Source organism: Camelina sativa, chromosome 5 (genome assembly GCF_000633955.1).
Source record: "Camelina sativa cultivar DH55 chromosome 5, Cs, whole genome shotgun sequence".
Classification (NCBI taxonomy): Eukaryota; Viridiplantae; Streptophyta; class Magnoliopsida; order Brassicales; family Brassicaceae; genus Camelina; species Camelina sativa.
Genome location: NC_025689.1, coordinates 25,946,332 through 25,958,979, shown reverse-complemented (window position 1 = coordinate 25,958,979; position 12,648 = coordinate 25,946,332). Strand labels below are relative to the sequence as shown.

Sequence of the window (12,648 nt, the reverse complement as noted above, 5' to 3'; positions counted from 1 at the left end):
AAAAAAAAAAAAGAGTCTCAAAACTGTAAGATGAACAAACACAACGGATCCATAATCCTGTTAAACTACACATTGCTTCTCAAACAAAACAAGGGATCAGAATACAAAATCCAGTTTACAAGTAAACAACAGATTCAGAATCCAGCTAAGTTCAATCAACATGCTTGTCAACTTCAATTGGAAACAGATTCAGAATCCTGCTAAGTTCAATCAACATGCTTCTTAACCTCAAATCGAAACAGATTCAGAATCCTATCAACAAGCTTATCAACTTAGAATCGAAACAGATCAAGAACACCAAAACAATGAATCAAACTACAAAAATCCAATTGTACAACTAAGAACATCAAAAATCAATGAAATGAGTTCAAAAACTGTAAGTTTTAGGTCACAATCAATCAATCTATAGATTTCAATCAAAATTTCTGGAAAATTCGAAAGAAAATCGAGAACGATTAAGATCGGTGTGTCGATGGAAGCGCAACGATCTAAAGAGTGTGTTTTTAGGTGGAAACCTTTTACGAGCTTTGCCGACTTGACCACCCATCCAAAGGTTGAGGAAACAGTAGAGGACGAGGATGATGACGACATAACCGTACTCTTTTGGTAAAAAATCTGTAATCGCCATGGATGGTGTGTTCTTTCTTTTTTTTTTTTGGGGAGGTTGAGGTGATTAGTAGTGATTACTAGTACTGGGCTTAAATCATCGGTTTTAACAAATATAAAATGATGATTTGAGTCAGTCGGCCATCGTTGTTGACCAAAGAAAAAACGTGGAAAGATTTTGTTTGATTATATTTGATTTAGTTTTAAGGACTTTGTCAAAAAAAAAAAGATTTTGTTTTTTAAGGAAATTATAAAGTATTAAGTACTATTAAACTTACAAATATTAAAGTGTAAATATAATAATAAGTGCATATTATTAAACTCTCTCTCAAACGTTTTTCCAATGAGTTTTTGATTTTCCAAAACTCAGATCTAGATCTTAAGATTATTTTAATTAAAGAAATTATAAAGTATTAACTTAAATTTAGTGGAGGGTATTGGACACCGGAATGTGAAAGAATTTAATAGAATGACGAATTCCACTGTTATTCGATTAAACCTTTTTTAAAATCCTTTAGATTCCAGTGTTATTCAAGTTGTTATTTTTTTAAGTCTATTAAATTCAAGTGTTATTGGATGTTATCTTATTTTATAAGACATCATTATTTAGCGAGAATTCAAAAGAAATGTTAGTGTAAAACGTGAAGAATAGATTCCGAGCTTTTAAGGTCAGATTTGGATAGATAAAAAAAAAAAAAAAATATTCATCGATTACTCATGACGCTAACTCATTATTAGAACAAGGTATGTGTGGAATGCTCAGGGAAGCACCGTGTTCACATCTCTTTCGTCAGATCCGTCACCAGGGATTCATGGTCCGAGATCCAGATCAAGAAAATGGACGCCGGAGGCAACGATTATCTCAACAGTATGAGATCTCTAACGATTATCATCGCAAAACACAACTCGAACGCCGCGTCTGTGGATCGAGATTGGATCCAGGCTTTAGCTGAGGAAAGGCAATGGAGAGATCCGCCGGTTGTGAAAGAATAGGCTGGTGGTGGAGGGATGAATAAGAAGCCTCTGTTGCTGGAGTTGGAGGTGGTAGGGACTCTTGTAATGGTGGATGCCTGGATGGGATCGATAAACGATGGTGGCTATAAGGAGAGAGAGAAAGGTCTCAATTCTAAAAAAATTCTATTCTTTCCATTAAAATGTTAGCAAATATAATCTGTGGAATGATAAAGAAAGATTTGAGAATCTTTTACCATCCCTAAAAATCTGTAAATTATGACTTTAATTCTATTCAATTAAATTCTCTCACAATCGACTGTCCAATACCACCCCCTTAGAATTTAGTAATTATATAGACAACTCGGATTAAGAACCGAAATAAGTAACAGCAGATTAGTTTTTTTTTGTAATATAATTTCGTAAGTAGTTTATCAATTAAAATATTGTATACTGTACAACAAAACATAAAACTAAAGAATTTACGATTTTATTTTAAATATAATATAAACTTATAATAAAAAATAGAAAAAATTAACAATCATACAAATTCAGTATATATATAATTAATATTAAATATTTAAATGTTTAGTTTAAAAGCTATCAGGGGAAGAAAGTTTTTTTGGGGTTTTTTTAAATAAAAAGTTACAAAATTTAGAAAACCAAAATTTTTTTAAATCCATACCAATCACCTTCATGTATATGGCGTGATATATTTTTGGTTTGGATCACAAGATCAATATATTTTTGCGCCGTACATAAGAATAATATAAATATATATCACAATATATTTACTTAATTTATATATATACTAGTATTATACCCGATGCTATGCACCGAAATTATATTATTTTATCTTAATTGTATTACAAATTTTACAAAAATAAACAAATCTAGGAAATTTTATTTTTATGGTTAACAAACCCAATTTACAATTACATGCCACACATTAACTAATTTATAATATGTCACAAATAGAGTTATAGACTTATATAGTACACAAGCAAAAGAAAAATCTTAAAGATGCCATAAATTAGAGTAAGGTAAAAGAAATAATTAGAGATAAAGAAGATATAAATTTACTTTATATTTGGTTGTAACATAAAAACAGTTTACCTACAATACAAACAAAAAAAATGTTACTTACACAAAACATGGTATAATAAAATATCATTAGGCAGCAAATCTTTGGAATTGATGTTCTACTTTCACAAACCCCTCACAAAGATGAAGATCTTATACTTCCTTCGACTTTCTCAAAAATGTCTTTTCTCTCTAGCTTTAGTGATAACTTTCTTTTTTTTTAATTTATTTCTGTTTAATTTTGATAAACTTGCCCACATGTCAATATTTAATAGATCAAGTAACTTATATTTAGTTGAATAAATATGTAATTTGTTTTTTTTCTTTCTTTACCACGATTTTACTTTTATTTATTTTATCTTTTTGAAAATAATTTGTTTTTACGTTAACATGATTTTAGGAATTTGTTTTAATTATGTAATTTTGTTTTTTGCTTTTCTTTTCTCCATGATCTTTTTTTTTTTTTCTAGGATTGTTTGCAAAAATAATATTTTTTGCTAATGTGTTAAAGAACTATTGGTAGAGTGACTTGTGCTTTATAGTATAAATGATAGTTAAATTTATATATTTGATTTAATTATACTTTAAGTATATAAAAAACACAGTTACACCAAAAGAGTCTATTGGATTTGTGAACACTGATTATTCTTTATATTATTATTTTTCTGTTAGTTAAATAACTTCTGTGCCACAAAAATATATTATTTCTTATATCATTATTTCTCTGTTAGTTAATTTATTTGTTTATTTAAACATAAAATACATGATGATTGAGATGGATATTAAACATTAAAAAAAAGTGATCAACTTCATCTAAAAATGAAATTTATTTCCTTTCTTTTTAGTCGAATAGTCGTGACTCTTAATCCTAGTCAAAAAGATCGAAACTTTCAGGGAATTCTATTGTGAAACAGCCCAAATGGTTTAGTGTATAAAAATAAGACTTCCGGGTCAACTACGTCCTCTGCGACAAGTGGTGGTTATGGTTGGAGAAAAAAGAATTTTTGATTTTTTATTAACAGTTTAGATTTGGATTTGGAATAAAATTGGGTGCAGTTGATTATTGGGAAAAATATCATAAAAATCCCCAAATTATCATTTTAGTTGATTTAAAGCACTAATTCTAGATTTGGAGGTAAAAAACACCAATCTTTTCTTGACTTCCAAATAATTCGCAAACTCTTGTTGACCTGGTCATTTGAGGCACAACGTTATGTGACCAAACAGAAAAATTAGACGGAGTTAATTATCTGTTAACGAGATCCGTTAATAGCAAAACAACGCTGTTTATAACCCCCTAAACCCCCCCCCCCCCCCAAAATTGAGAAATCGATAATCGATAATCTCTTTTCTTCTTCGATTTCTCTCTTCTTCTTCGAGCTCAACATATGGGTTCTAGCTCAGAGACATCGGTGGTAGCTTCGTTTGACCGTGGAGTGCCATCGAAGTGTGTTTCTGGAACCGGAGTCATCAGTTGAATTCGAAGAAGAAGATCTAATCGAAGAAGAAAGGAGGAATCTCAAATTAGGGTTTGTGATTTGGGCATTTTGGGAGGAATTGATAGTCGGGTTTGATTTGAGGATATAATTAAAGAAGAAAACGACGTCGTTTTACCAACTAACGGATCTCATTAACGCCTAATTAACCCCGTTTAATATCTTCGTATGGCCAGTTAATGTTGTGCTTCAAACGGCGAAGTCAACAAGACTTCATGATTTAAATAGAAGTGAAGAAAAAAATGAGGATTTTTTTTAATAAATGAGGACTTCATGATTTAAATCAACGAAAATGCTAACTTGGGGATTTTAATGACATTTTTCCCGTTGATTATTACATGTATTTGAGTGATGTCTTCATATTAGAGATTGACGAGAGAAGAACACGTTAGTGTTTACAATGAATTACATATGCTTATATAGAAAATAGAATAAGAAGCTAATTAACCTAGTTTCTATATATAAAGATACAGTAATTATTAACAACTATACTCTAGAATATTCTAGACATTCTTATACTTCTACACTTCATTCAATCCTATCAATGGACGTCCCATATGGTGATATCATGATACAGATACTTTTCTAAAAAGAATCTGCTAGAGTGATCCGTTTTTTCTTCTTCATATAAGCGTATAATGCTGAGCTATTTGATAACTAAAAAATGAGTACTTGTGGCAAAAAATGGCAATGAGACATATCAAAAGCTTTAAGTGGACAAAGCTTATCCAAGCCACATTATATTGGTCTCACTCGCCAAGCCGATCTTTATCATTGCTCTCTCCAGCTTTTTTAGACAAATCTTTATCATTATCTTTGCCAAGCCACTTTCGACATATGCAACCTATCTAATAAGGCATGATCGACTGACTTCTTTCCGGCCCACACATATGTCTACAATGCGGTGGATCTTTCGTCAAAGACTTGTCGGGAATCTCTTCTTCCTTGGATGTCTAATTGGTACTATCAAACTGTGTTTTGGGTTTATGATCAGATTTCTCTCGTTGCTCACCATCACGTGCATTTACCACGATATGTGCAACTATATGGTCAAATATAGTCTGCCAAGTTTTTTCATATAACCTTTTTTAGATTTATGTCAATAAAATTTCTCTGATTACTAATTTAAAATTAATAATAAAAGTTTAAACCAGAATTTATATAAGATGATTTCTTGAATATAACAGGGATATATTAAGCTATCGCTTATGAAAACACTTGTAGCACTTTTTACGTCTCCTATACTTTTAAATATTTATGCTTAGTGATACTCATTCTGTTTTACAAATAATATCATTTTAGAGTTTTATTTTTGTTTCACTATGAGTGTCATTTTACATTTCTAATGCATCATTTTATATTTTCAGTGCATTTTTTACATTAGATTTCCTAGTTTTACCTTTAATCTATGACTAAATTAACTCATTAAACACTTATTAAATAAGGGCATACAAGTATATTTTAATATTTTTTTAATTTATGTGAAATATGTTAAAATAACACTCAGACTCGAATTTATGTGAAACAGAGAGAGTAATTAACAATCTTTAGAAGTCGGAGCTTATAACTTTTTTTCCTTATGTTACCTCAGGTGCTTCTTTTGGCCAAAAGTTCTTAGTTTAAAAGAATAGAAAGCATATAGAAAAAAAAAATTGTTTGTAAGGTTGTGAGAGAGATTAGAGCCTGGATTGGAGCCAAAGCTGAAAACCAGCATCCTATCTTCGGTGTCCTTGTAGGCCATTAGTCAAAAAACAATTTCTGATATGTCGATCCATGTCCCTGATAAGTTGTGTAGGTGTGGTAGTGACTTCCCCACGGTGTCTATCATTCCTCTCCCTCCATATCGAGTATAGTACAGCTTGAAAGATGTAGCGTTATCAAAAATGTCGTGATTGATCTTGCCGAGGGCTGGATATGACGCTAAGGATGTACGACCATCAGGTGGAGTGACTGGCCTGGAAAATCCATTTTCCAGAGACTCCCAAACCTCAGCGGCATAAGGGCAGGAGAAGAAGAGGTGATCCCGCGTTTCTTCACTAGAGTTACAGAGCACGCAGATCCCGTCAGTCCCAGTATTCCACTGCAACATGCGATCACCTGTGGAAAGTCGATTGTGGACTGCAAGCCAAGAGCAAAAGGCTTATTTAGGTGTCCCATGGGTAAACCAAATCCCCTTGTGCCAAGCAATCTTAGGTGATGGAGTGCGTAAGTTATGCCAGGTATCTTTCATAGAGAACTTGGGCTTGAAGTCATCGTTCTTTCCTCTCCAGAGGACCACATCAGGGGTATCTTTGTGAGACTGCAGTGTTGTATGGAGGGTCTCCTCCATCGCATTTAGATTATCAGCCCTGTGTCGAAGACGTCAGCGAATTGTCCATGCTTCAGCCACTGTCATAGTCTGGGAAATCCCCATGTCTATAAATCCACGCTCCCCTTTAATGTCTATCAGTCTCCCCAATGGTGACCAATTATCATACCAAAAAGAGGTGTGTGTGCCTGTTACAACTTCCACTTTACAGAAAAGTCGTGCAACATCTCTATATTTAAGAAGTTTCCTCCATATCCAAGATCCCAAACTTGTGCTCTGCTTTAACGACCAAAAGGAGACCTGCTTGAGCAAGTTAATCTTGGTCCATTTAGCCCACAAAGAGTTGCTATGAGATACAATTTTCCATATTAATTTAAGACAACAAACATCATTTGCCTTCTTGAGAGAGCACAATCCCAGACCTCCCTCATCCGTAGGTTTACACACTTGATCCCATGATATTTTTGCTTTCTTTGTGTTTAGTTCACGTATACAATGGCGGGGTAACCTAAACGTAGTTAGTCAGAAATTGCAGATGCTCCACATCACTGCTTTGATGAGGTCCACAACACTACTTTACATATTCAGGTGCCATGTATCCAAAAGTTGCGGCTACTCCTGTTATATCCCAGTCGTATAAACAATCTTTTTAAAATGTGACCTGGCGGATAAATCAAATAAAAAGTGGATGACATTTCAATCCTCTTTAAACATTGCAAGCATGCATAGACACCAGAGAGTCAGAGATAAAACTAGAGAAAAAGGTTAATGTGGGACGTGATCAACTTACATTTTGCATTACTTGAACCCTACTCCATTGAAAACACTCATAGCCTTAAATTATGTTTCACAAAAGGAAAAGGATGATGAAGATGAGTTAAAGAAACGAACGAGTCACTGATAAAGAACTCCAAAAGGCATGAAATTAGAGGTTTGAAGCACCTGGGTTTATAGAAAGAGAGGGCCTTTCCATCTTATAGCTCCTGATTCCATGGCGCAAACTTCGTTCCCATCGACAAGTGTAGTGATCAATCGACTAATGAAGATGAGACAGGAAACGAGTCGCACCGAGTTCCAAACCTGATTTTCACTCATAACGTGTGAGCCAAAACATTTAAATCGACGGTTTAACCAGACAAACTATTTGGTTTAGAATTAGCTAACATCTCCGGTTTATAGGAACTATCTTTATAGTATGAGTTATTTTTTGGATTTATAGGGGGTGTATTCAATCTAATATTCCAAGTGATTTTAGTTTTCATGAGATTTTAAATAATTTTAATGATTTTAGGGAGGTTGATATGATTTGTTGTAAAATTCTTTCAAATCCCACCTAAAACTATGAGATTTGGATTTCTGTATTTTTAACTAAAGAAATCATCTCAAATCTTCCAGAATACCAAAATATTATTAAAATCTAAATCTACAAATTGTTTTGAATAACATGGGATTTTAAGGTAGATTTTTAAATCATTAATTCAATAACAATAGATTTCAGGAGACTTCTTAAAATCCATAATTGAATAACAGTGGATTTCAGAAGACTTTTTAAAATCCATGATTGAATAACATAGGATTTATAAATTTTACATAAATCACTTGAAATGTCAAGTTGAATACATCCCCTATAGTATGAGTTCTTTTTTGGAAGAAAAAAGAAAATTTCGATATGAAAAATAAATTAATATAAGTTGCAAAACTAAAATTGAAAAATTAACAAAGTGATGAAATAAGAAATACATGTTCGAATACAAGAAAATTAAAGAAAAGAAGAAATTGGAAATAAAACATATAGGAATATGTAGGGTGCATGATCGGGCATGACTTCAGAGAGGTGGCTTTTTATACTGACTGCTCAGACTTGGTGAAGATGGTGTCTTCTCCTTCCGACTGGCCAGCGTTCTCGGTGTACCTTGACGACATCAAGACTGATAGGGAGGAATTCTCTTCCTTTTCTTTATCTTTAATTCCAAGAAATGTTAATGTAAGGGCGGATTCTTTGGCACGCCAAGCGCGTACATCTCCGCACCAAGTTTTGTTTGTAAACGATTTTCTTTCCAATCGGCTCGTTTGAGCTGATCTGTTGTTGACANAAAAAAAAAAAAAAAAAAAGGAATATGTAGGGCGTCAAGCTAAGCAATCCCGTCAACATCAATAAAGGGTATTGACAACTGATATGTGTATTAAAGGGTCTTGCTGACAATAAAGATGACTTTAAAAATGCAGAGTTAAAAAATAGTTTAAATATTAATATTACGATTTGACTTTGGGGAGAGCTTAATTAGTTAACTGCCCGAACCAAATTTGAATAAAGTTGTAAGTAGTACTATCTATTTTCATTTTATTTTTCTTTTCTAATATAAAGTCAAAATATTTTTCTATCATACATCTTAAAGTATTAAAAATCAAAAATTTCGTAAGAAATTCTGAAATTTATTGATTTATTGTTATTGCATATTTTTAGGTTAGTTTTTTTTTTTTTTGTCAAAATATTTTTAGGTTAGTTGATACAATTTGATAATGATTATAGAGATTGTGTCATATGAAATTAGAAAGAAAAATCTCAAAAAAAAAATATCTACACAAGATATGGACATAAAATCGTTGCCAAAAAGAAAAAGGATATTAAACATAAAGTGAGATTATTATATAAAAAAAACATTAATTGAGATAATAAAAGTTGTATGTTTTGAATTTTTAAAGTAAAAAGTAGTATTGGTCTTTTCCTAGGAGGAAAACAAGAAAAGAAAAGAACCAGTTTTTGGACTTCAACACTCCAACCTTTGGTCTTTCCTCGTCACAAAGTATCTCTTTATCTTCTTTTGGACAATGAAGTGTATCTTCTCGTTCTAAAAGCAACTCTTGTGATCAAAGACATAAAAAATCGAGAGGTCTTGTAGGAACAGAGTTTTGAAAGATGCAGGAATTGTGGGTAGCAAAGGAAACTAAGAAGAAAGAGAGAATCATCAAAGGAAGAGATTTAGTCGATGTTGTCTTCTCTTGGTCTCTTCTTGATGTTCTAAACTCAAATCTTTACAAAGGACAGGTTATGTATTCTTCTAAGTTCTAAGTCTTTAACTTGTGGGTTTTGTTTAGAAAACTTTAAAATATATACTTACTTTATTTTGTTACTTTATGGATTTGGTGTTTTCTTTGGTTATTAGGTTTGGAAAATTCCTAGCACGTTCACATCTACCAAAGAGTATTTTGACTCGTTTGTTAATCCGATTATTGAAGAAACACATGAAGCATTGTTGTCGAGTATGAGAACGTTACGCCGTGCACCAGCTTTCAAGTTTTGGGAAATCAAGCCAGCTGAGAAAGATTTTAAACCTCCCAAGGATCTTTATTATAAGGTTACTTTGCAGATGATGACTGGTAGCAATACGATTAATGGAGGTCAAAATCTGCTAGAGGTTAATGATCTTATTGCAGTGACAGATAAGAGACCTATTCGAATCGATGACTTGAGATTTTCCAATGAGCCTCATGTGTTAGCTCTTGTTTGTGGAGTGAACGAAGATAATCCACATTTGATAACTATTTTGGCTTCAAAACCCATTATTTTTGATGATGATGACGACAATGGAACATTGACAAAGAGAGGAAAGGGTCAGAGTAAAAGCTTAAGCGTCTTTGGGGTTAATCTGATCAACATGATGACTAATATTCGTATTTGGACCGCGTTGCATCCGAATCTACAAGGAGGAAACTTGAAGCTTATCTCAAGAGTACTTCAAAGCAACAATGAGGTAATTATAAGTTATATTTTAAAACAGAACCAAAGTCATATTTTGAAAATGTGCTTATCTTGTGTAGGTTGATGGAGGAAGTTGTGTTGCCTGTAAAGAAAACAGTAAGGGTGTAGTGTCACAGCACTCTACGCGAATGCTACGTTCATTCAAACTGAACACATCTCAAGAGGATGCGATTTTGCGTTGTCTAGAAGCTAAAAGTTGTTACCATTCCAACAACATCAAACTTATATGGGGACCTCCCGGCACAGGGAAGACCAAAACAACAAGTGTTCTGCTTTTAAACCTTCTGAAAATGAGATGTAGGACATTGACTTGTGCTCCAACTAACATAGCTGTTTTGGAAGTTTGTTCAAGGCTTGTGAAATTAGTCTCTGAGTCGTCATTGAGGTTTGGTGGGTATGGTCTTGGAGATATTGTGTTGTTTGGTAATAAAGAAAGGATGAAGATCGATGACCGGGAAGATCTTTTCGATGTCTTCCTTGAGTACCGAGTTGAGGAGCTTTACAGATGCTTTATGTCTATGACTGGATGGAGAGCAAATGTAAAACGTATGATCTGCTTGCTCAGTGATCCGAAAGAAGAGTTTCGCCAGTACAACCGCATAAACGAAACCAACCTCTCGTTTAAGGAGTTTGTGCAGGAGAGGTTTAGCAGACTAAGAAAAGAGCTGCAGCATCAGTTTACAACTCTGTGCTTGCATTTACCAACTTCTTTGCTCTCCTATCGAGTGGCGGAAAAAATGAATCAGACTAACTGCCTCCTTAGAGATATCGCTGTTTCTGATGTCATGGGAGATAGTAACAAGTCTTGTCATGTAAGAATGAAACATGTCCTTAAAGAAGATGACAGATTTGAGAATGATTCAAGAAAGCAAGATTGTCTTGAGATGTTGACATCGATTTGTGAAAGTATCAATCTTCCAGATTTCATGTCGAAGTTGGAACTTAAAGATCTCTGCTTAGCAAACGCATATCTGCTTTTTTGCACAGCATCAAGCTCTGCCAAGCTACACATGAGTACTCCAGTAGAGCTTCTTGTGATCGACGAAGCTGCTCAGTTAAAAGAATGTGAGTCAGCGATTCCTTTGCAGCTACCAGGACTTCAACATGCTATTTTGATTGGTGATGAGAAGCAGTTGCCTGCAATGATCCAAAGCAAGGTTTGTTTTGTTACTAATTAGTACAATTATTATACACATTCACCTTCTCTTTTGGTTACTAAACAAGTTATGTAACAGATTGCTTCAGAGGCTGACCTTGGGAGGAGTCTGTTTGAGAGATTGGTGTTGTTGGGGCAAAATAAACAGTTGCTGAACATGCAATACCGGATGCATCCTTCAATTAGTATTTTTCCAAACAGAGAGTTTTATGATATGAAGATTCTGGATGCTCCTTCTGTGAGAGTAACAAGTTATGAAAAAAAGTTTCTTCCTGAGAAAATGTATGGACCTTACTCTTTCATCAACATATCCTATGGAAGAGAACAGTTTGGAGAAGGTTACAGTTCGAAAAACATAGTGGAAGTCTCTGTTGTGGCTGAGATAGTCTCAAAGCTTTACTCAGGTAAACATTTTTTTTTTTTTATTCTTGATCAGTCTTAAAAGTTAGAGTTTGATGTTGATTCTATGTTTTGTAATGTCATCTTTTAGTATCAAGAAAGACGGGAAGATCGATCAGTGTAGGTGTGATTTCACCTTACAAGGCTCAAGTGTTTGCAATCCAAGAAAGGATAGGTGAAAAATATAATACTGGAGAGTCATTCAAAGTGAGTGTAAGGTCTGTTGATGGGTTTCAAGGTGGTGAAGAAGATATCATAATAATCTCAACTGTTAGGTCTAATGGTAAAGGAGCAATTGGTTTTTTATCTAACCAACAAAGAACTAATGTAGCACTGACACGGGCGAGGTATCTTAACACTTTATCTCAGTCCCTTAGATGTTCATGTCATGAAACCGTTTTGGTTTGTTCTTGAGTCAGTTCTTGTTGTTTGTAGGTATTGCTTATGGATTCTTGGAAACGAAGCGACTCTAACGGGAAATAAATCAGTGTGGAGGCAGTTAGTAGATGATGCGAAAGCAAGAGATTGTTTCCATGATGCAGAAGATGATGAGTCATTAGCTAAGTGTATTGAAAGATCAACAACAGCGCTTGATGATCTTGATAAGCTTCAAAACAAGAAGCTTATATCCTTTGAAAATTCGATATGGAAGGTACGTATGATGACGTATAACATAATTTACTTTGCTTAATTCATCCTCTGATCTTTTATTTTTATGTTCCAACAGGTTTGGCTTAGCTATGAGTTCTTGAAATCTCTGGAAGCGATCGTAGACTCTGAAATTAACAAAAGAGTTATGAGCTTTATGGAGAAGTTATCTAATGGGAAGGAGCTTCAACAAGAGGTTGAGGTAGAGTGTGAGAATCTGTGGAGGCAACAGGAGATTGAT

The 12,648-nt window shown here is 33.8% G+C and overlaps 2 protein-coding genes across 2 annotated transcripts in view; one reads left to right on the top strand and one right to left on the bottom strand.

Moving 5' to 3' along the window:
- The window catches only part of LOC104787597 (microsomal glutathione S-transferase 3), a gene marked incomplete in the record, with an annotated part of 1,998 nt that extends 1,207 nt beyond the window's left edge, over positions 1-791 (bottom strand). The window contains 1 exon segment of the mRNA XM_010513204.2: positions 516-791. Within this exon segment, the coding sequence (XP_010511506.1) occupies positions 516-628 (113 nt within the window).
- LOC104787596 (helicase sen1) overlaps positions 9,232-12,648 on the top strand; it is a 5,114-nt gene continuing 1,697 nt past the window's right edge. The window contains exons 1-7 of the mRNA XM_010513203.2: positions 9,232-9,490; positions 9,609-10,196; positions 10,264-11,361; positions 11,440-11,764; positions 11,851-12,106; positions 12,195-12,411; positions 12,487-12,648. The exon at positions 12,487-12,648 is cut by the window's right edge and continues 22 nt beyond it. Coding sequence (XP_010511505.1) covers positions 9,362-9,490; positions 9,609-10,196; positions 10,264-11,361; positions 11,440-11,764; positions 11,851-12,106; positions 12,195-12,411; positions 12,487-12,648 — 2,775 coding nt within the window. The 5' untranslated portion in view covers positions 9,232-9,361. The remainder of the gene's footprint in view (positions 9,491-9,608; positions 10,197-10,263; positions 11,362-11,439; positions 11,765-11,850; positions 12,107-12,194; positions 12,412-12,486) is intronic.